General features: G+C 39.9%; 1 protein-coding gene across 2 annotated transcripts; it reads left to right on the top strand.

The window, feature by feature from the left end:
- The first annotated feature begins 136 nt into the window (after positions 1 to 136).
- Positions 137 to 24434, top strand: CCNI (cyclin I). 2 transcript variants are annotated; one of them, XM_053589794.1, is made up of 7 exons: positions 137 to 690; positions 7765 to 7921; positions 18240 to 18368; positions 19758 to 19832; positions 19972 to 20112; positions 20401 to 20631; positions 22852 to 24434. In XM_053589794.1, exons 2-7 carry the CDS (start codon positions 7808 to 7810, stop codon positions 23293 to 23295), a joined length of 1134 nt encoding a protein of 377 aa, XP_053445769.1. In that variant the 5' UTR covers positions 137 to 690; positions 7765 to 7807; the 3' UTR covers positions 23296 to 24434. The 2 variants fall into 2 exon arrangements, with proteins under 2 accessions (XP_053445769.1, XP_053445847.1); XM_053589872.1 differs by lacking the exon at positions 7765 to 7921.

The raw sequence follows: 24434 nt of genomic DNA, 5'->3' as shown, positions 1-24434 counted from the left end.
TGTACATTTGTTGGACCTCAAAGCGGGGGGAAATAAAAAGGGGAAGGTGGACACTCCAGCTCAGTGTTGTTTACAAGGGACGAGAGCTCTTGGATCGGTCCGCGAGGGCGGAGCCGAGGAGACCGGCGCTTCTTCTTCCCTTCCCCTCCCTCCCCAGCCTTCCCCGCGAGCGGACGCGGCAGCGCCTCTGTCTCGCTTTTTCTTATTTTTCCCCCCTTTCCCCTTCCTTTTTTTTTCCCCCTTTCCCCCCCTTCTTTTCCTTTCACCATTTCCCCTAGGAGGCGCGTCCCCCGGGCAGGGGCAGAGCCGGTCTCACCCCCCGCCTCTCCCCGGCCCCCGCCGCCCTATGGCGAGAGGGAGCCCCCTCCCCACCCGGGCTCGAGCGGCTGCGGTCGGAGGAGCGGCACCGGCGGTGGCGGCGGCGGCCTGAGGCCCGGGGTCATCATGGAACTAATTCGCTGACTGACCCAGCGGCTGCAGCCGTGTGTCCGGCTCGAGCGTCAGCGCCTGCGACCCCCGTCCGGTTCCTCCTCTTCTCCGTCCTCGGTCCGCCCCGTCCTCGTCCGCGTGCCCCGCCGCCGCGCAGAGGAGAATGAGGCGGTAGCGGGTCGCCGGATGACCCCGCGTCACCACTGTGAGGCCTACAGCTCTGCGGGGGAGGAGGAGGAGGAGGAGGAGGAAGAGGAGAAGGTGAGGGGGCGGGGGGCTGGGCGCGGTGTCCCCTCCTCTCCGCGCGCCGCCGGGCTAGAAGCGCCCGGGGTCGCGCGCTGCGCGCTCGTCCCCTCCGCGGGAGACTTAGGGGACGACCCCCCACCTTCGTCCTTTTCTGCCAGAAACCGCCCGGCTCCTGCCCAGTTTGCAGACGGCCGCGTCGGTTCTTTTCAGGCCGATTTTCCCGTCGGCGAGTAACTTTTTGGTAGCAGCGGCCAGTCACCTCCTCTGCGCTGCGCGCCGTCGCCTTTGCGAGCCGTGTTAATACACAAAGAAGAGGACACACCCACCCCGGACGTGGCCGCTCCCGCGGGGCTGCGGCAGCGGGGCAGTTTCCAGCGACGCTGGGGGGCCCGGCGGGCGTTATCGTGGGCGGGGGGTGCACCCGGAAGGGCACATAAGTACCGGAATTCTGAAGGGCGGGCAGGGCGCCCCTGCTGGGCGGGGGGCTCCGCGCGGACCCTTTTGGCTGTCCCCGAGTAGTGGGCGGTGGGGGGAGGGAGTGGGGTGGGTGCAGGCCCTGAAGGGCTCTGAATGTCCAGGTGACCTGTTTAGATTTGGTTCTGTACGTGCAGAGCCACCCAACTTTGGAGCAGCAGAGCGCGACAAGTAACAGCGCCGCTGGCCGGGCTGATCGTCTGCCAGGCACTTTGTTAAGTGGTGTGCGGTTCCTTGGCATTTAGGAGGGGCGTCACTTTACAGACGTGGAAACTTTGAGGTTCCACACGGGTGGGTAACTTTTCCCTTAGGTAACACGGAATCCCCGGGCCGGAATTCAGTCTGATCGTGCGCCGTGTGGCCTAGACAACGAGTTTGTTGAAAGGACAACAGTGTTACCTGCTTCTGGCTTTTCCAGAAGAAATAGAAACGAACCGGCATATAAATTAGGAAAGAATTGGACAAACTTTAGATGGTATTCTGGGACTTCAGGGATGAGAGATTTTGAGCTCCTGGACTGGGAGAAGTTTTTTTTCTTTTTCTTTTTCTTTTCTTTTTTTTTTTTTTTTTTTTTTGCAGTTTTTGGCCGGGGCTGGGTTTGAACCCGCCACCTCTGGCATATGGGGCTGGTGCCTTACTCCTTTGAAAGCTGGGTTTGAACCCGCCACCTCCCTGGCATATGGGGCTGGTGCCTTACTCCTTTGAGCCACAGGCGCCACCCTGGGAGAAGTTTCTTAATCCTGATGAAGGGCAGAGTAATAGAATCAGCTTTTGTTGGGAAGGTGCACTAGAGATGATGTGCTGTTACAGATACGAGTTCAAAGGGTGGTGTGGCATGCTGGTAGGTAGAATGGCAATCTAGAATGTCGCTTAAGATCTGAAGCTAAGAGTGTGTTCATGTTTTATTGATGGTATAAAATATTAAAGATGAGCATTCATCTTGTGTATGTTTCTTCATCTTTAAAATGGGTTTCCTAATACAACTTAATAAGGTGGGGTGAAGATTACATGAATTAATATGGCATGGCACTCGGGACGATAGCTGGGAAATAGTAAGCTCTCAATGCTTTTACCTGTTAAATGCTTAACAGGTGTCAGCTATTATACTTAGTAGGCATAGTGCTAAACTCTGCATATTGCTTGCTGTCAAGAAACTTGTCTTTAGTAGGAAAGGCAGGTCTACAAATTTTCATAGTGCAGTGAAGGTAAAAGTAGAATTTTGTCCAAGTACAGATGCAGGAAGGTGGGCACAACTGTTATCCCAGAGCGTCCTGTTCACAGATTGATGGGATGGCAGTTTTAAGAAGGAGAGTGTGAGCTACAGGACAGTTCAAGTTGAAAGAACAGTGTGTGGAAAGGCAGGGAGATTGGGAAAGAGCACACTGTTTTTGAACTAGAAGTACCTGTATTTTGTTCCTGCTGGTGCATAAAGTCAAGGACGAAATAGTAGAACATGAAGTTTTATATGGTCACATTGAATCTCTCCTTTCAGAAGAGGAACTAAGATCTAGCAGTCAGCACCAGCACAGGATTATTAATACAGTTAGCATGATGATGATGATAAACACAATAATTATGTGTTGATAAGGTTGTTATATCACCCAGCACAGTGCAACATTTTTACTTCGAAGAGCAGGAGGCCCTGTATGTATATCTGTAAATAGCAATTTATGCTGTACAGTAAGTATTTTATAAACTGTTAACTCTCAGACATCATGCTATTTGATAAGCATGGAGAAAGGAGTAAAGAAGCACTAGAGAAATATAAAACTATTAAAATTAGATGTATGTGGAATATGCCAATCAGTCTTTGTTTTTTAGTTCCTAGAGACTTCTCTAAAGAAGCATCAAAAGTTCTGGATGTGACCAATAGTGAGCATACAAGAACAAAATAGAACTGTACAGTTCTGTTACTAAAACAAGAAAATTATGGCTGGATGTGGTGGCTCACCCTGTAATCCTAGTGCTCTGGGAGACTGAGGCGAGTGGATTGCTTGAGCTCACAAGTTCGAGACCAGCCTAAGCAAAAAGCATGACCCCATCTCTACTAAAAATAGAAAAACTGGGCGGCGCCTGTGGCTCAGTGAGTAGGGCACCGACCCCATACCCTGAGGGTGGTGGGTTCAAACCTGGCCCCAGCCAAACTGCAACAAAAAAATAGCTGGGCATTGTGGCGGGCACCTGTAGTTCCAGCTACTCGGGAGGCTGAGGTAGGAGAATTGCCTAAGCTCAAGAGCTAGAGGTTACTGTGAGCTGTGATGCCACAGCACTCTACCGAGGGTGACAAAGTGAGACTCTGTCTCTAAAAAAAAAAAAAAAAGAAAAGAAAAACTGAGGCAAGAGAATAGCTTGAGACTTTGTCTCAAAAAAAAAGAAATAATAAAATTGTATTTTAAATGTATTTCGTAGCAAAATTTATTACTCATCTAACTCACTGTTTTACATATTAGAAAATAGGCTTATTAACATTTACCCCTTTTGCTTTTTCTCCCCATGTATATTGATGGGGATGCATTATGATGCTCTAAAATTTTCACTGTTTCCTAAAAATAGGAATATACTCTAGTTTAAGTATCAAAATTTTCAATTTTAATAAATTTAGCATTGATTTTAAATTTCAATTTTAATAAATTTAGCATTCCAATTATGCCATTTGACCCAATGGTGACCTTTATAGCATTAATGTCTCCCCAATAGAGGATCCAGTTGAGGGTCAGGTATTATACTTACATTTCTCTATAGCCTCGTTTTTTGTTTTTTTTTTTCTTTGAGACAGAGCCTCAAGCTGTTGCCCTGGGTAGAGTGCCATGGCATCACAGCTCACAGCAGCCTCCAACTACTGGGCTCAAGTGATTCTCCTGCCTCTGCTTCCCAAGTAGCTGGGACTACAGGCATCTGCCACAATGCCCGGCTATTTTTTGGTTGTAGTTGTCATTGTTGTTTGGCAGGCCCGGGCTGGATTCACACCCGCCAGCTCAGGTGTATGTGGTTGGTGCCTTAGCCGCTTGAGCCACAGGCACCAAGCCTATAGCCTCATTTTATCTGGAACATCCTCATAGTTATCCCATGTCTGTCTTGTGTTTTTTTTCTTTTTTTTTGTAGAGACAGAGTTTCACTTTATTGCCCTCTGTAGAGTGCCATGGCCTTACACAGCTCACAGCAACCTCTAACTCCTGGGCTTAAGCGATTCTCTTGCCTCAGCCTCCCGAGTAGCTGGGACTACAGGCGCCCACCACAACGCCCGGCTATTTTTTGGTTGCAGTTTGGCCGGGGCCGGGTTTGAACCCACCACCCTTGGTATATGGGGCCGGCCTGTCTTTTGTGTTTTTACTTGCATTACTTATGTTCCTTTTCTTTAAGAAAATTTTATTTCCTGTTTTTAGGTACATTTCCCTAGTGTGAGCAAAGAATGATACTTTTTTTTCCTATTGATGCGATGTATGAAATTAATTGATTCTGAATGTTAGAACAACCTTGCATTCCTGGAACAGATCCCACTTGGTTATAGTGTGCACTTCTTTTTATATTCCTGGATTCAATTTGCTGAGGAGATTTTGTTGAGGAATTTTGCATTGATACTAAGAAGAGATAATAGTCCAAAGTTTTCTGGCAGTGCCTATCTGGTAACGGTGGGAAGATGATAACTGGCATTATAGAACGGGTTGAGAAGATTTCCTCTTCTGTTTTTCTGGAAGAATTTATAAAGAATATTAATTTTCCTGCAAATGTTTGGTAAAATTAATCAGGATGCCACCTGGACATGGAGTGTTCTTTGACAGGTTTTCAATTACTAATTGAATCTTTTTAGTTATTATTTGACTGCTCCACTTTTCTATTTCTTTTTATGTCAGCTTCAGTAGTTTGTATTTCTAGGAATTGGTCCATTACATCTAAATCATCTGGTTTATTTGTATATAATTCCTTTGTAATTTTTCTAAACTTCTGTAAGGTAGGTAGTAATGTCCCCTATTTAATCTTGATTTTAGTAATTAATCTTTTTTTTTTTTGATCACTTTAAGCTAAAGGTTTGCCAATTTTGATATTTTCTGAGAACCAGTTTATGGCTTCAGTGATTTTTCTCTATTGTTTTTGATTCTCTACTTCATTAATTTCCTTTCTAATATTATTTGCTTGCTTCTGTTTTACTTCAGGTACAGTTTGCTCTTTTGTTTTATTAATTTATGGTAGAAGATACAGGGGTAGGGAACTTGTGAACTTGGGGCCTCATGTGGCCTTCTGGATCCTTGAGTGCAGCGTTTTGACCAATGGAAACTTTACGGAACAAATCCTTTTAATAAAGGTATTTGTCTGTGAAATTTGGGTTTGGTCAAGGGGCTGGACTCCGGGATGCAGAATGTGGTCCCAAAGCCCCAGGATCAGGTGTTAATTTCCCTCTAATTGCTGCTTTTATTGCATCCCATAAGTTTTGATTATGTTATTATGTTTTCATTTTTTACTCATTTCAAAGTATTTTCAGATTTCCCTTGTGATGTCTCTGACCAAAGCATAAGAGATTCTTTTGCTTCAGCCTCCCAAGTAGCTGGGACTATAGGTGCCTGCCAAAATGCCTGGCTATTTTTTTGTTGTAGTTGTCATTGTTGTTTAGCAGGCCTGGGTGAGGCTGGAACCCGCCTGCCTTGGTATATGTGGTCGGCACCCTAAACACTGAGCTATTGGCACTGAACCAAATTCCTATGTTTTAAATATTGAGTTATAGCATCTAAATATTTGAAGGTCTTACTAAGCTTAGGCCTTATTTGTGGGAGATTGAACAGAAATCCTTTGAACCTGGCCTTACTCCTCTTGACATGATTTTTTTTTTTTAATTAAGTCATATACACATAGATCATGATTTTTTTTTTTTTCCAGTTTATTTTTTTTGGCATGGGCTGGGTTTGAACCCGCCACCTCCGGTATATGGGGCCAGTGCCCTACTCCTTTGAGCCACAGGTGCCGCCCCTCTTTACATGATTCTGCCGTACATTTCTTCCTCTGATCCCATCTATACTTCCAAAAAATGATCTTCAAAGGAAACCTCGAAAAGGAAAAGTAATCACTCGTGACAGCCAGTAATTGGGGTGTGTTGAGACAGCTGGTAGACCTAATTGGGCGTACTTAAAGGTGTGAAAAAATTACTTAACTTTGAGGTTTTTGACAAGAGTTTGGAAGAAACCTTAGAACCTATGAAATCTCTATCCAGGATAGGTGTTTCTTCCAAATACTTCTTGAATGATGGTCATATAGTTTACATTCCATTTCTAAGGTTAATATTTATGCCTGCATTAAATGAAATTATAGAGAGTCTGTTTAACACACTGTGAACGATCTGAGAAAAGTACCAAGGCAACAAAATCGGATCTCAGAACATGTCAGCAGTAGGGGTAGAATTTAACAAGGTGAGTTTTTTTGTGGGGGGAAGAATATATTTAAGGTTCTAAACACGGGTATACCAAAAGCACCAAACACCTGCTCAAAATATTGTGGGGCAAGTGTAGGGGGAGTTGGGCTAACAGGGTACCTGAGAAAGTCTTAAGAGGTTTTGTTTTGACAGTACATTTTACCTGATTGATAGTTGCATCCTTAAAAAAATACCTGATGACTTCAGACTACTTTTATAGTAAAACTGGTTCTAATTTAGAAGAGCCATAATGTCTTGTGAGGAACTGTTAAACAGTTTTTCAGCTATGAAAAAGATGAACTGGTAAGCATGACAGCAGCTTTCAAACATTGGAAGGATTGGCTTGTGAAAGAGAGATTAGACATTGTGGGTTTGTTTTGTTTTGGGGTTGCATGTTTTTGTTTTGAACCCCAGTGGCTGAAACTGGAACTATTGATGTTTTATCAAAGTACTAAAGTACTTTCTGTGGGCACAGTGAATAGTGAAAAGATGATAATTGACTTCAAAGGGATTTATAATTGGTTAGGGAGAAAGCCACTTTCTTTTTTTTTTTTTAGAGACAGAGTCTCACTTTATGGCCTTTGGTAGAGTGCCGTGGCCTCACACAGCTCACAGCAACCTCCAGCTCCTGGGCTTAGGCGATTCTCCTGCCTCAGCCTCCTGAGTAGCTGGGACTACAGGCGCCCACCACAATGCCTGGCTATCTTGGTTGCAGTTTGGCCGGGGCCGGGTTTGAACCCGCCACCCTCGGTATATGGGGCTGGCGCCTTACCGACCGAGCCATAGGCGCCGCCCGACAAAAATTTTTGATAATTTGACACAGTAATATTTTTTGATCAGAGTCCAAAGATTCTATCAGTTATATGGGCTTGTTTTTCTCTTTCTAACTGAATTTGTTGTTACCTGCGTAACAGCTTTAGGAAGATAGATTTGTTCTCTTTCCTCATAGCCTAATACAGTAGTAAGCTTTCCTTTTTATTTTATTTTTGCTAATCATATCTGCTGTAGCATTCCAGTTTTAGTGGATATCATGGTTTAGATAACTAATTATTACTGTAATATTTTAATATACAATATTTTAAAGACCTATAAAATCCTATACTGCTTTATAACATTCTTATTTTTGTTGTGTATTGCTTAAAAGTACTAACATTTTATATATATATATAAAATGTGATACTTATTCTATAATTAAACAAACATATTTGATTTTATAGGTAGCTACATCAAGCTGGGTGGCAGGCAGATCCAAAGGATATCATGAAGTTTCCAGGACCTTTGGAAAACCAGAGATTATCTTTCCTGTTGGAAAAGGCAATCACTAGGGAAGCCCAGATGTGGAAGGTGAATGTGCCGAAAATGCCTACAAATCAGGTAATGATTTCTCTATTAAGATAGGAAAGTTTTATTAGAAATTAGTGTTCTACTGCCATATATTAGAGTATCTTGGTACTGCATTGGAGAAATATGTACCATTAAAGGATATACTCTGTTTGGGGGAACATCCTGTCTCTTTCTGAAAAAAGAATTAACTTTTTTTTTTTGAGACAGAGTCTTACTTTGTCACCTCCAGTAACCCCCAGTAAAGTGCTGTGGCATCACAGCTCACAGCAACCTCAAACTCTTGGGCTTAAGTGATTCTCTTGCCTCAGCCTCCCAAGTAACTGGGACTACAGGCACCTTCCACAGCGCCTGGCTATTTTTTGGCTGTAGTTGTCATTGTTGTTTGGCAGGTCCAGGCTGGATTCAAACCTGTCAGCTCCTGTGTATGTGGCTGGTGCCCTAGTCACTGAGCTACAGGCACTGAGCCTTAACTTTTTGTTTACATGTTACATTTTGTTGTTACCTGCGTTACAGCTTTAGGAAGATAAGTTTGTTCTCTTTCCTCATAGCCTAATACAGTAGTAAGCTTTCCTTTTTATTTTATATTTGCTAATCATAGCTGCTTTAGCATTCCAGTTTTAGTATATGCACTACCTAAGTGAACACATAAACCTTCTTAATTTTAGATATATAGTTAGCTACAGAGGCTGAACATCTTCACACCATTGTCTTTAGTGAACCAAAAAATTGCTCTTCCTTTTATTAATATTTATAAAGAGGTCAAGCAAGTTGTTCAGGTAATACCAATGTTGGAGTCAGCTGTAGTTAGCTGACCTCTCCATAACTGTTGGTTATATGCCTTTTCCTTTAGAAATTTTTATACTTTTATTGTGTAAATTACAGGTTTGTTTTTTTTTTTTTTTTTACAAATAATTATTAAGCTTATCTGCTTCCAAAAGTTCACGGTAGGCTCCGCGCCTGTGGCTCAAGCAGCTAAGGCCCCAGCCCCATACACTTGAGCTGGCGGGTGCGAATCTAGCCTGGGCCCGCCAAACAACAATGACAGCTGCAACCAAAAAATAGCATTGTGGCTGGCGCCTGTAATCCCAGCTACTTGGAGGTTGCTGTGAGCTATGATGGTACAGCACTCTACCCAGGGTGACAGCTTGAGGCTCTGTCTCAAAAAAAAAAAAAAAGCTCACTGTATAAGATGTCTTTTATACATATTATTAATTCCTAGTACTTAATATGATTGAGATAGAAAATAGTGGCCAAGAAACTTTTTATATGCATGAATGAATAAATGACAAATACTTCGGTTCCTCCTGTGGTGTTTTAGGTTATGCAGTATTACAATGTGGTGATTTGGGAGTTTTCCCTGAAAGGGTAGGGTTATGTCATTTTTGTTTACTGCCATGAAATAGGTACACAGTAAGTAAACATTTGTTCATTCAGGTACCTTACTGTGTTCTTGGCGTTTGTAGAAAAGCTCTTTTATGTAATAGTATTTTCAAAATCATATTCATTTTATAAAAATATTTGGGGAAAAAATTGAAAACTAGTCAAAGTGACACACTTTCAGATATTCTCAATTTATTTTGCTCAAGTGCTTTTGATTTACAAAGGTAAAACCCTGCCACAAACTGTTTATATAAAAATAATTTTTTTATGGGGGCAAGACATGATTGCAAGAGGGACTTTACCTAACAATTGCAATCAGTGTAACCTGGCTTATTGTACCCTCAATGAATCCCCAACAATAAAAAAAAAATAATAATAATAATAATAATTTTTATTAGAATTTTAGAACTCTAAGGAATCTTAAAGGCCGGGTTCGAACCCACCAACTTCGGTGTATGTGGCCGGCGCTGTAACCACTGTGTTACGGGTGTCGAGCCACCCTTTGGATTTTTCTTTCTTTTTTTTTTTTTTTTTTTTGTAGAGACAGAGTCTCACTGTACCGCCCTCGGGTAGAGTGCCGTGTGGCGTCACACGGCTCACAGCAACCTCCAACTCCTGGGCTTAAGAGATTCTCTTGCCTCAGCCTCCGGAGTAGCTGGGACTACAGGCACCCGCCATAACGCCCGGCTATTTTTTGGTTGCAGTTTGGCCGGGGCCGGGTTCGAACCCGCCACCCTCGGCATATGGGGCCGGCGCCCTACTCACTGAGCCTGGATTTTTCTTTCTTAATAGGCTTCATTTTTTCTAGTGAAATTCTTCATGTTTTCATTTATTTTCTTTGTATTAGGTTTTTTTTCTGATAAAGATCTAGATATATTTTTCTCCTTTTTATTTTCACTTTTTTGATAATGTTTGATTCAGTAATGTTTGATTTATTGCTGAACATTGTGTATGAAAAATTGTAGAGACTCTAGATGATGATACCTTTTTCATAGAGGGTTCATTCTTCTCTCTGCTGGGCATAATGGGTGGTGGACTAAGCACTTTACTCCAAGGAGGGACTGAGTTGCAGTTGGGTATGGCTTCCTCACCTCTGATTTCCTCAGCAGTTCCTAAAGGAGAGCCAATGGTTCCAACTGAGAGCTTGTAGTGTTAACTAAGACCTCTTATTTCTGAGAGGTGTTGAACTGTCCCCTGAATTCATTGTTGGTTTTCAGGAGTTTTCTTTCTTTCTTTCTTTCTTTTTTTTTTTGAGACAGATCATTAGATGTCACTTTGTCGCCGTCAGTAGAGCGCTTTAGCGTCATAGCTCACAGCAACCTCACAGCTCCTAGTCCCAAGGAGCTGGGACTACAGGCACTCACCACCGTGCCCGGCTATTTTTAGAGATGAGGTCTTGCTCTGGCTCAGGTTGATCTCGATCCTGTGAGTTTGGGCAATCCACCCGCCTCGGCTTCCCAAGTGCTAGGATTATAGGCATGATCTGCCGTGCCCAGTCCTTCAGGGGGTTTTCTGCTTACCTTCTTAGGTCCCCGTCCTGTCCACCTTCAGAATTTTATTCAAAAATATCAAGGGCAAATGAGCTGGTTGTCACTTGCAGATCTCTGACTTTACCCCTCTCAAGTAGGTTCTTGGCTCCTCAACTCTCCAAATTTTGTCTCTAGCCCTATAAGGTCCTAAAAGTTTTGTTGTTGGACTCAACTGTAGTCTCTTGCCCTACTCACAGGATGGGCAAATACCCTGAAGGAAAAGCTGTCACAGAATGTTGACTCATCTTATTACCTCCTCTCTAAAATCTTGGCTTCTTCTCCAAGGTTGTCCTAGCAGTTCTGGTACCTTTAAAAACAGGTAGTTGTTTATAGCTTTCCTAGTTACTCTTAGGGGTAGTGTATGGTAGCTCTCCTACCTACTTCATGATGGCCATAAATTTAATTTTTTTTTTTTTAGAGACAGAGTTTCACTTTATGGCCCTCGGTAGAGTGCCATGGCATCACACAGCTCACAGCAACCTCCAACTCCTGGGCTTAAGCGATTCTCTTGCCTCAGCCTCCCGAGTAGCTGGGACTACAGGCGCCCGCCACAAGGCCTGGCTATTTTTTGGTTGCAGTTTGGCCGGGGCCGGGTTTGACCCACCACCCTCGGTATATGGGGCCGGCGCCTTACCGACTGAGCCGCAGGCGCCGCCCCATAAATTTAATTTTTAACAGGTTTTAGTTCTCAAATTTAATTTTAACAAGTATGGCAAGAGATGATAGAGGAGCACAGGAAGGTACTAGCTTGAATTATCAGTAAAAGAGGTGGGCAATGAGCCTTGAAACAGCTCTTGAAGGATATAAGGCAGGTGAAATAGAAAAGGACGTGCGTTCCAACTAGAAGGAACAACGTGAACAGAGGAGCAGTAGTGTAAAGTAGCATAGCACAAGAAAGAATCGTAAATGGAAATTATTTTACCAGTATGAGGTTTAAGACAAAGTGGTGGAAGATGTGTGAGGCTGAAGATAAGTCATAACCTTTCTGTGCTGTGCCTGGGAGATTGTACTCAGTCTTTTAGGTAATGTTAAACTTTTTTAGAGTTTTAAGCTAGGGAGGATTTGTGTTTTAATAAAGAGACTAGTAGCATGTAAAATATACCAGTAAATGTAGCACAACATGTAGCCTGTGTTAATCTATTATGCATTCTCTTTGGGATTATTTGTGCAACCAAATTTCTGAATTCTCTTAACCTTATTGAGCAATTCATATGAGGAAAAAGTTTCCTTGATGAAATCAAGAATTACTATTTGGGGGGCACACTCTCTCTCTTCTTTCATTCTTTATTTTAGATAAATAGAATTGCTTAGGCACAGAACTAACTCTTTGTAACACTATCCTGATAATATGCATATTACTGTTCAGTATACATTTGAATTAGATTTGGGAAAGTCATCTTAGACTAAGTATTACTTCACTGTTCTGTTACCTTTGGGGCTTGTTATTGCTTGTTTTGGCTAGTGATGGTGACTGGCTATGGAGCGAATGCTTTCTTGGTTGTATTCTAAAATTTGAATATAATATATATTAAAGTTCAAAAATACTGTCATGGGCGGTGCCTCTGGCTCAAAGGAGTAGGACATTGGCCCCAAATGCCGGAGTTGGCGGGTTCATACCCGACCCGGGCCAAAAACTGCAAAAAAAAAAATACTGTCATGATCTTTCAGGACTAACTGTATAATGTTTAAAAGAATTATTCATATATATTATTGGTATATAATTTGTATTTTTTGACATTAGAGGTGTGAAGGGAGAAGAAAACTAGTATTTGAGTGCCTTTTATATTTTGTATGTGTGCTTTACATTTAGTTATCATAACAACGACAGCATTATTTCCATGTAACTGTGTTCCCTTCTGTTACGTGCTGTCTTGTATGATTCTTAATTACACTTATATGTTTGTGTTCCTTGTTTTAGGCCACATCAAATAATGACTTCAGTGTAATCTATTACTCAGATTTTTTCTTCTGTATCTCAGACCTGAGATACAGAAGAAATTGTATCTCAGACCTGAAGGCGGAGTTAGTGGTATTCTTGTTTCTCATAGCTACTCTGGAATCATTGTTCTTTTCAAATCCCCAAAAGCCTCTCCAGTTTCATCAATTCTATCACCACCTTTCTTTGTGTGAATTTACTTTCTTGTTCATTTGTTTGGCTGGCTTACTTAACATTACTTTTCCTTATTCTGGCATTTTATATAAAAGTTCATTTTGGGCTCCTCCGTCACTGCTACCTCCTCTTTTGGCAGCAAAAAAAAAGTTCGTCTTGGTAGGATTTAATTTCATGTCTGCCTTCACCTTAATTCCCAGAGACCTTTCTGGACCCTAGGCCAGAAGAAAATCTTAAAGTAGCACTTCAGGGCTCTATGGAAATACAGGATATTATAGAACTAATGAACTAGTGCTAGGAGTTGCTTGATCTCAGTCCTAAATGGAAGTCTGTGACTGCTTCCTCCGGCCTCCTAGAGAAGTCATAATTCCACACAGTGGTGTTTGCTGTCTTTTTCAGACTCCAGAGTGAGAGGGAGGATTCAACTCCTGGCTTTAATAGCCTGACTCCAGTTTCCTCTGTCATACTGGACAGTATAGTGTATAGGATATGTAGGTCACTACGTAAGTTTCAAGACAGACTATGTTATGGTCTGTTTCACTTCCCAAAAACACAGTTGGCGGCATACTTTCTGATTCACCTGTGCAAGTTTCAACTTGCTGGGCTTATTGGTATTGCTGGAAGGGCTTCATTTTTTTCCGTCCATGTGGATTTTACATTTCTCAATTTTTGTGTATCCTGAGACTTTGTAAATTCTCTCGCTACGCTGCACCCAGAACCCATCAAGCTCATATCTTTAGTCACATGAACTGTCTGAAGTTCTTGTTCCCTTTTTGACTCATAAAATGTATTCTTTTCTCCCACCATGTTTTTATTTGCAAGTCTGAGGACCTTAACTACAAGTTATTGCCTTTAGGTTGCCATCATTTCTATCCTTCAGAGTAAAGTTCACAGCTTAAAAAGGTGGCTTTTTTTTTCTTTCACCACAAATAATACCCCCTCCCTTTACTTTTTAGGTTTTAAGGTACAAGTTAGTTGTTTTGTGCTTGCTTCGGCAGCCCAAAAAGGTGGCTTTTTTTTCTTTCACCACAAACAATATCCCCTCCCTTTACTTTTTAGGTTTTAAGGTACAAGTTAGTTGTCTTGTGCTTGCTTCGGCAGCACATGTACAAGTTAGTTGTCTTTTCTGAGAAGCTTTCACTTTACTGGGCCACCTGCCTTTCTGGTGTGCTCCCTAGAAACCTGTGTATGTATCTGTTTAATGCTTACAATGTTTTATTGACGTTTTCTGATCGTCTCCTTACCGTAAGATTTTTAGTTTTGGAGTTTAGACAGGGATTTTCCTTTTTCATTCACCAGCTTAATAGTGAGATATTTATTTAAGAGATCGTAAATTGTGTTTATCTTATTTTCCTGCTAGTATTTCTTATGCGTTGTAGTGTCATTCTTTATTTGGCAAAGGGAGTTGACTAGATAGAATAGTGTGCATGTAAGGCAGTTAACCTTTAAAAACATTAGTTGTAACTGAGTTTAGAGCTAGATGGAAAAATATATCAGCATGATTAGTTGGTTTGGCAAACGCAAAAGAACACTTTGTCTTGCCGAAGCTAAAAAGTAAAGTGATAGGAAGTGAAAAAAGAAGAATTAAGAGCAAAAGAGAGATTATCAGTTATAGTAGCAGAGATTATAAAAGTCAAAGGAGAAAAGAAGTCAACTAAGATACCTGTTTGAGGAGATATGTTGCTGTATTCATCCCTTTATACTTTAGTGGCTCTTAATGCATCTTTGTATGGTGAAAGAATTTCATGACCTTAGTAATCAGGAAGCTATAGGCTCTGCTTAATAAGGAGTGAGATAAGTAAGTACATTCATACACTGCATAATGGCAATTTGGTCAATGATGGACCACAGTTAAGACCCATATGATTGATTATAACAGAGCTGAAAAATTCCTATCCCCATAGTCATTGTGATGTCACAATGGATTATTCGTGTTCATGGGAATGTTGCCGTTGCAGTGTTCAACACCACTTGCAGGATGACTGTTAATTATATATAATATATAGTTTTAAATAGCTAAGAGGAGGATATATAATGAGACATCATCTTCTATTCTTTTTTTTTTTTTTATTTTTTTTTTTGTAGAGACAGAGTCTCACTGTACCGCCCTCGAGTAGAGTGCCGTGGCGTCACACGGCTCACAGCAACCTCTAACTCTTGGGCTTAAGTGATTCTCTTGCCTCAGCCTCCCGAGCAGCTGGGACTACAGGCGCCCGCCACAACGCCCGGCTATTTTTTTGTTGCAGTTTGACCGGGGTTGGGTTTGAACCCGCCACCCTCGGCATATGGGGCCGGCGCCCTACTCACTGAGCCACAGGCGCCACCCGAGATGTCATCTTTTAAAAAGAAAAACAAAAAAAGTTAATTGTAAACAACTTCAGAGAAATCCTTCAGGAAATAGTCCTGGAAGTCATTGTGACAGGAGATGACAGCTCCATGCATGCTATTGCCTTTAAAGACCTTCCAGTAGGTCAAGAAATGAAGGTAGAAGACAGAGATATTGATGATTCTGACCCTGTGGGCCAAGGCTGTTATGTATGTTTTTGTCTTAGTCTTTAACAAAAAAGTTGCGGAAGTTTAAAAAAAAAAAAATAGAAAAAGCTTATAGAATCAGGATATAAAGAAATATTTTTGTATAGCTATACAATGTGTTTGTGGGTTTTTGAGACAGAGTCTTACTCTGTTACCCTGAGTTGAATGCCATGGTGTCACAGCTCACAGCATCTTCAAACTCTTGGACTCAAGTGAGCCTCTTGCCTCAGCTCTTATGTAGTTGGGACTACAGGGGCCCACCACAATGCCCAGCTAATGTGTTTGTGTTTTAAGCTAAGTGTTATTACAAAAGAGCCAAAAAGTTATAAGTTAAGGTTAATTTATTATTGAAGAAAGAAATTAAAAGAAATAAATTTAGTATCACCTAATTGTACGTTGTTTTTAAAATCCGTAGTAGTGTGGAGTAATGTCCTAGGCTTCACATTCACTCACCGCTCCCCCACCAAGCAACCTTCAGTACTGCAAGTTCCATCCATGTGTCATGTACAGGTGCATCACTTTTATCTTTTATACTATACTGTTTACTGTACCTTTTCTATGTTTAGATATACAAATACCATCGTGTTGTAATTGTCTATCACTACTCAGTACAGTAACATACATACAGGTTTATAGGTTAGGAGCAATAGCCAATACCATTTAGCCTAAGTGTGCAGTTGGCTATACTGTCAAGGTTTAAGTGCACTCTTGTGTTCATGAAATGATGAAATCATATAACACATCTTCCTGTCATCAAGGGACTCGTGACTGTAATAGATTTTTGAAGAAATTTCCATCAAAAATGGTTATGATGGTAAAGATTGCAGTGCTTGAAATCACTTGTATTGGAACCCTCACTAATCATAGTCATTTCTGTACTTTGTTGTGTTTACCTACTAGATAATACTCTAGAGGATCTGTTTAATTTGGCTTTAGTAGATTACTAGTTTTTTTTTTTTAATTATGTCTCTGAAACTCAAGAGGTAAATGTCGGTTAGGATGTGGAGAAAAGGGAACCCTTTTACACTATTGGTAATGAAGGTAAATTAGTACAACCACTGGAGAACAGGATGGATGTTCCTTAAAAAGCTAAAAATAGAACTCCTGTGTGACCTATTAATCCTGCTTCTAGATATACTACCCCCCAAAAGAGAAACTAGTATATCAGAAAGATATCTGTACCTCCATGACTATTCCCAGCAAAATAGCCAAGATTTGGAAACAATACAAGTATCCATTAACAAATGAATAAATTTTTGACACACACAATGGAATATTATATAACCACAAAAATAATGAAATCCTGCCATTTTCAACAACATGGATGGAACTGGAAAACATTGTGTTACGTAAACACAAGCAAAGAAGGACAAATCTTGCATGTTCTCACTCATGTGGGAGTAAATATTAAAACAATTGAGTTGATGTCATGGAAACAGAAAATATGGTTCGAGAGGCTGGGAAGGGTCGGGGGGTAAAGTGGAGATGGTTAATGGGTACAAAAATAGAATGAACAATATTTGATAGTACAGCAAAGTGACTATTACCAACAATAAGGTATATTTTAAAATAACTAAATGAGTGAAATTGGGATATTTCTAACACAAAGAAATGATAAATGACTGAGGTAATGGATACCCCAGTTACCCTGATTTGGTTAATGCACATCATACGTATCAAAACATCACATGGTACCCTATGAGGATATACAACTATTATGTACCCATAATAAGAATGTTTTTTTAAAAAGTAAAGATATTGTCATTATTGTTTTAAAGTGTGTACCTTCTAAAAATTAAGCCTGTACTCACTGGTTAAAAGTAATATATAAGAAGATTAAAACAATGTTTTGTGTTTGTGGAACTCTTTTCAAATAGTAATTTAGTTCTGGATAATTTCTTCTTCAATATTTTTTACCATCTTTAAATTTATAATTCATCTTTTAACCTTGATATCTTTCATTTACTACTATTGATTTTGGTTTTTTTAATGTGCTCTCATTCTGTTATCAGAGTCCATTTATATTTCCTAAGATAAGTTAATAACTGTTTGCTGTCTTTTTTAATTTTTTTTTTTTTTTAAGACAGAGTTTCACTTTGTTACCCTCAGTAGAGTGCCATGGCATCATCATAGCTCACAGCAACCTCCAACTTTTGGGCTTGAGCCCTCAGTTTTTCTATTTTTAGTAGAGAAGGGATCTTGCTCTGGCTCAGGCTGGTCTTGAACTTGTGAGCATAAGCCAGTGGTTCTCAACCTTCCTAATACCACGACCCTTTAATACAGTTCCTCATGTGGTGGTGACTCCCAAACATAGGTTGAGAGCCACTGGCAAAAGCAGTCCCCCCACCTCGCTCACCCAGAGTGCTAGGATTATAGGCGTGAGTCACCACGCCTGGTCTGTTTGCTGTCTTAAAAAGAAATTTATATTTTCTTAAGAATTGGGAAAATTTAATTCCAAAATTATTATCAGTTGATAATAGTATTACTTAACTTGAAATACTGTAATCTCCACAAACATCTCAGTGTAATTGAGCTGTATATATTTGGTGAGATGGCATAATGAAGATTATAATCAAGAGTAAGAGGATGTTGCATATTGATATTAAATGCAATAATAACCAGTATCTAAAGCTTTACCTTCATCTAGCTCAAATTTGATGGTTTTGAGTAAACTTACATTTTTAACATATAAATACATTTTTGTAGTATTTGTTAACCTTTTATGAGAGAAAATTATAAACATAACTCTTGATAATAACCTGAAACTTTTAACTTTAAAAAAATTGTTTCCTTATAGAATGTTTCTCCATCCCAGAGAGATGAAGTAATTCAGTGGTTGGCCAAGCTCAAGTACCAGTTCAACCTTTACCCAGAAACATTTGCTTTGGCTAGCAGTCTTTTGGACAGGTTTTTAGCTACTGTAAAGGTACGTATTTTAAGATACTGTTTATACATAACCTGTTGTTTGAGTGTTTATATGTTAAACCAGAGGCTATAGTAACATTCTGTAATGTGGAAAGAAGTGGAAAACTTTTCGTGGAGAAGCAGAACTATTGTTTAAAATTTTTGGAAATGTTTCTAATTATATACTGTAATTTACCTTTTTGTTAAAGCATTGATCTTAGTGAATTTTTTTTTTTTTTTGGGCCAGGGCTGGGTTTGAACCCGTCATCTCTGGTATATGGTGCTGTGCCCTACTCCTTGAGCCACAGGCACCGCCCTGACAGTGAAGTTTTTTCGAAACAGTCTCTCTTTGTTGCCCTTGGTAGAGTGCTGTTACATCATAGCTCACAGCATCCTCAAACTCTTGGGCTCAGGTGATCCTCTTTTCTTAGCCTCCCAAGTAGCTGGGACTACAGGTGCCCGCTACTCCTGGCTTTTTTTTTTTTTTTTTGGTTGTAGTTGTTTGGCAGGCCCGGGCTGGATTTGAACCTGCTAGCTCTGGTGTATATGGCTGGCACTTGAGCTACAGGTGTCAAGCCATCCTTTTCATTCTTTTTTTTTTTTTTGTAGAGACAGAGTCTCACTTTATGGCCCTCGGTAGAGTGCCGTGGCATCACACAGCTCACAGCAACCTCCAGCTCCTGGGCTTAAGCGATTCTCTTGCCTCAGTCTCCCGAGTAGCTGGGACTACAGGCGCCCGCCACAACGCCCGGCTATTTTTTTTTGTTGCAGTTCGGCCGGGGCTGGGTTTGAACCTGCCACCCTTGGCATATGGGGCCCACGCCCTACTCACTGAGCCACAGGCGCCACCCCCATCCTTTTCATTCTTATCATGGAACATGAATATATTGATTTGTGTGGAGACTTAATAATTAGGAAGTATTTACTCATCTAGCATCTTATAATTTTTTTAGAGTATTTGAAGCACACTGATAGCTTTATTTTTATATTCTCTTTTTTCTCTTTAATTACCCTAACATTGTATGTTATCTTATTGATCATTTTGTTAGGTAAAGAAAATGAAACTAGAATTAAAAAATCATGTTTACAAATACGAAATTATATATTTTTAAATTTTGGAAATACTGTTTAATAAAAATTTGTTTTCTAAAATCAAGTTTTTCTCTGGATATTCAACTAATGTTGGCTTTAGTGGAATACAAGCAATGGAATATTACTGTAGACTATCATATGGCTTAGAGTTATAATGTTAAAAATTAGCTCAGATCTAGAGAGCAGCAGTGGGCATCAAATTAATTGAATTCCATAGAATTATATACATACTTGTCTTACGTGCATATCTAATTTTTAAAAGTGATAAAAAGTTGAAAAACCACTAAAGTTTCTTTTTCCCCCCCTCTTCAAATTTTAGGCCCATCCAAAATACTTGAGTTGTATTGCAATCAGCTGTTTTTTCTTAGCTGCCAAGACTGTTGAGGAAGATGAGGTAATTCTTTCAAGATTGGTTATGTTCTGTGAGAATTTCTCTCAGTTTATGAATGTGCCTTTGGTTTGCTAAAACCAAAATTGAAATGAGTTTATTTCTTTGTCTTCTCTTTGTCTCTGTTTTCCTTTGTTTTGGATAGAGAATTCCACTACTGAAGGTATTAGCAAGAGACAGTTTCTGTGGATGTTCCTCATCTGAAATTCTGAGAATGGAGAGAATTATTCTGGATAAGTTGAATTGGGATCTTCACACAGCAACACCATTGGATTTTCTTCACATTGTAAATATACCTATGTCTTTTTTAGTTTCTTATTTGAATATGTAGTCTTGTTTTCAGTAATTTGAAAAATAGGTTGCATACTCATTTATTTTATACTGATTTTTAGGAAAAGGAAAACTATTGAGATTAGCCAAGGAGAAATTAGAATATGCCAAGTTACTAAAGTTAAAATGTGATAAACTTCAAAATCGATTATATCTATTTTGATATAATTAAAATAGATTTTATCAATTTCTATATAGAATTTCCTAGACATTTAAATAAAAATGATGTTTTTGTGATTTTCAGTTTCATGCCATTGCAGTGTCAACTAGGCCTCAGTTCCTTCTCAGTTTGCCCACACTGAGCCCGTCTCAGCACTTGGCAGTCCTCACCAAGCAGCTGCTTCACTGTGTGGCCTGCAGCCGACTTCTGCAATTCAAAGGATCCATGCTTGCTCTGGCCATGGTTAGTTTGGAAATGGAGAAACTTATTCCAGATTGGCTTCCTCTTACAATTGAATTGCTGCAGAAAGCACAGGTAGGTGTCAGTCTAATTAAATAATGCCCATTTAAAATTTTTCTAGTGGAATACATAGGGTTACCAGAATAGTTATAAAACTAAGAAAATTGTTAATCTTGTCGTGGCAACTGATTCTTAGGAGTAGACAAGGGCTGGACATGCTGGCTCACACCTGTAACCCTAGTACTTTAGGAGGCTGACGCAGGAGGATCGCTTGAGGCAGAAGTCTGAGAGCAGCCTGGGCAACATAGTGAGACCTTGTCTCTAAAGAAATAAAGTTAGCCAGCAGCCCAGCTAACTTTATTTCTGTAGAGACAAGGTCTCACTATGTTTGTTGCCCAGGCTCGTCTCAGACTTCTGGCCTGTAGTCCCAGCTACTTGGAAGGCTGAGGCAGGAGGATCGTTTGAGTCCAGAAGTTCAAGGCTGCAGTGAGCTATGATTGTACTACTGTGCCTCAGCCTGGGTGAAAAAATAGACAAGAGTAAATGTGAGGGAAGTATATACTTAAAATTTATGATCAGCTTGTAGGCTAGATGTCCCTTTTTTCCTTGTAAAATTTAGATGGTTTTAAAAAAATTCTGGCCTTTTTCTTAAATTACTTTAAGATTTTTGAAGTACACACATATTACATTTTTTGCTATTGTTGGAACAAATGACATCTGAGTGTCTCCTAATTTGGTCTCTGTGACTTTTCTCAAGTTAGTACAGAAAAAATTGGCTAATGACGTGTTAGTGTCAAAAGAAATGACAGATATTGAAGCATAAGTAAAAAGAATGTTGTAAATAGCATGTGTATTCTGTAGTTTGGAGAACCTGTTCTGATGAACACTGGAGAATCTTTTGTAATTTTTCTGATGCTAGAAGAAAGTGTTCACTGAAATTTTTTTTCTCCTTAACTGAAGAAGTATTATATTATAAACTTGGGATTTGACAGAATCTTCATGGAAACCCTATTATTCAGTTCCTCCGTAGGTCCAGTTCAGGGAACTTGAGACTTTCTTAAAGCCACATAGAGCTACTTAATAGTGAAGAAAACTAAAAAGAACCAGTACTTTCTACCATGCAAACCTTAAAAATTCTAGTTTCATTTTCAGTTTCATTTAGAAGTAGAACCCTTTCTTTGTCCCTTTTTCACTTAACAAATTTTGTATACAAACAGTCCTCCAAAAAGTAACAGTGTGGAAGAGGAGAACTATACTTGGTAATATGTATTTAGGTCAGAGACATGCCAGGGTGCAGAACATGGCCTTTTCCCTTCCGTAGCTATTTAAACATAGTTTGAAAACCACTTTTGCATTCTCTCACATACATATATTAATAGTTACATTCCACAAACATTTATTGAGAAATCTATGATCTACACACTGAGACTATGGTGATTTTTTTTCTTAAGTCTCAGTCCCATATAGTATTTGAGTTGCAATGGGCAAGATAGTAAACAACAAGTAAGGTGGCAAAACTTAGTAGAGACTTTGGGACTGGTTCTAGCAGTTCTTTTACTCTAAAACCAACTTGGACTAATAACCAACCCATGTGGCTCAAACATGGATGGCTCCTGGTTCTTCAGGACTTATTTCTGTTGTGGCTAAGTTTACCTGTGTCAGGTAGGAACACCAGGTCTTGTATCTTTGTAATGAGACCTGTGACAAGGCCATTGGGGCCATATATCCCTTCTGGATTTCTGCTTCTAGTGTAGGAAATTTTTGCATCTGTCTGGTGAGATTGTGGCAAAATTACTTCTGACGTGATTCCCAGTGACTTGGTCTGGGAAAGTTCAAAATACTTACAAAATACCCAAAACTGGAAAAAAGTGATTCCTGATAATTAAATGGTCAAGATAGGCTTCCTGGAAGTGATGGCTAAATAGGTAATATAATTTTAATAGGTAGAAGCAGTATGAACAAGGGTAAAGTTAAGGGAATAGACTGAAAAAGCAGACATTGGATACATAGCAATGAACAAAATAGAAAAGTTTCTGCTGTCCTGTAAGTGTCCAGCAAACAATTGCAAATACAGAATTTAAGTTCCAGACAGATTTATATTAGAAATAAAGATTTGTACATAATTTCTAAGAAGATGACAGTCCAGAAAAAGCAATGAGTTTGAAGATGTGGGGAGAGAAAAGAAGGAACAGGGTCGAGGGCACAGGGAGGAAAAGTGACCAGCACAGACGAAGAACAGCCTACTAAAAGTTAATTAACAATCAACTTTGTGGTGTGTTTTTTTTCCTGGCCCAGATGGATAGCTCCCAGTTGATCCATTGTCGGGAGCTGGTGGCACATCACCTTTCCACTCTGCAGTCTTCCTTGCCTCTAAATTCCGTTTATGTCTACCGTCCCCTCAAGCACACCTTGGTGACCTGTGACAAAGGAGTGTTTAGATTACATTCCTCCTCTGTCCCAGGCCCCAATATCTCCAAGGACAACAGCAAGCCAGAAGTGCCAGTCAGAGGTACAGCAGCCTTCTACCATCATCTCCCAGCTGCCAGTGGGTGCAAGCATACCTCTGCTAAACGCAAAGTGGAGGAGATGGAAGTGGATGACTTCTATGATGGAATCAAACGGCTCTATAATGAAGACAGTGCTTCAGAAAATGTGGGTTCTGTGTGTGGCACTGATTTATCAAGACAAGAGGGACATGCTTCCCCTTGTCCACCTTTGCAGCCTGTTTCTGTCATGTAGTTTCAACAGTACGACAGAAGTGTTACCATCAAACGCACACAAAGGTAGACTACCCTGGGGATGAGAACAAGGAAAACCAGGAAAGGTCATAGAAGGACATATACCTTACCAGGCTGATTGGAAGTGAACCGGGAAAAAAAACCCAAAAAACCCCTTATTTACTTGTCCAGATAATTATAATCCAACATCATTTAAGCACTTAAAGACCAAAAAAAATTATATTAAAAAATCCAAAAGATGCAACATTTTCTAAAAAATAAAGTTTATTTCAGCTGCACTTTTTTCTGCTGAAATGTAATGTAGCATGCCCCATGTTAAAAATTCACATTTAATGTTTTTTTTAAAGTTCCAAAATTCATAGCTAGCAAACTTGTCCCCCGTGTCCTGATATAATTTTCCTCTTTTTTGCTTGCTTCTTCATTGAGTACTTAATGAATTTTATGCATGTTGATCTATATTGACTTCCACTGACCCCCAAAATTATTTTTTAGCAATTTAACGAACAGATTAGGGCAATGTGACAGCCAGGTGTAATCCATGATTCAAATTCCAGTGAATCTGAAAAGAATACTTTGGAATTATCCAGTATGAATCAGAGGTGGTAATAGAAAAAGGTCTCATATTACCACGTTGATTTTTGTTTGTCTCATTTCAATTTCCACAGTTTATAAACAATTACTGTTTTTATTTTTGTCTGTCTTAAAATGAAGTCTTTAAAAGTGGCATGTAATTAGGGTGTTCTTAGATTTTTCAAATGCATTTTTGACATTTGTATAAAAGAATTTGTGATAAAGTTAATATCCAGGTGCTCACCAAAGAAATGTCTGTAACCACTAAAATTAGATTTTTGTAACTGCTCAGTTTTCACTCATTTATAATCAGTGAGAGAGACTGTCTAGATGTTGGGGCAGCTCCATGATTTGAGTCTATAACATGTAAAAACTGAATTTAGTACCCTAGTTTTATGTTAAACTGCTAGGATTTTCTCGATAAAAGTTATTTACCTTGCCTCCTTACCTTTATTTCTCTTAATTGACTTCTGAATCCTGAGCTCCCTTTGCAGTCTGTGAATAAGGTATTACAGTCAGATCATGTACTGATGATAAAAGCCTCTGGTAGCAATAAAAAGTTGTCCTTCA

The sequence above is a fragment of the Nycticebus coucang genome, chromosome 1 (assembly GCF_027406575.1).
Source record: "Nycticebus coucang isolate mNycCou1 chromosome 1, mNycCou1.pri, whole genome shotgun sequence".
In the NCBI taxonomy this organism is placed as follows: Eukaryota; Metazoa; Chordata; class Mammalia; order Primates; family Lorisidae; genus Nycticebus; species Nycticebus coucang.
This window is presented reverse-complemented; position numbering and strand designations above follow the sequence as displayed.

Coding starts and splice junctions, on each gene's coding strand:
- CCNI (XM_053589794.1), top strand. CDS start 7,808: ATGAAGTTTCCAGGACCTTTGGAAAACCAGAGATTATCTTTCCTGTTG. Junction 19,833..19,971: donor AGACTGTTGAGGAAGATGAG/GTAATTCTTTCA, acceptor TGTTTTGGATAG/AGAATTCCACTACTGAAGGT. Junction 20,632..22,851: donor AATTGCTGCAGAAAGCACAG/GTAGGTGTCAGT, acceptor TTCCTGGCCCAG/ATGGATAGCTCCCAGTTGAT.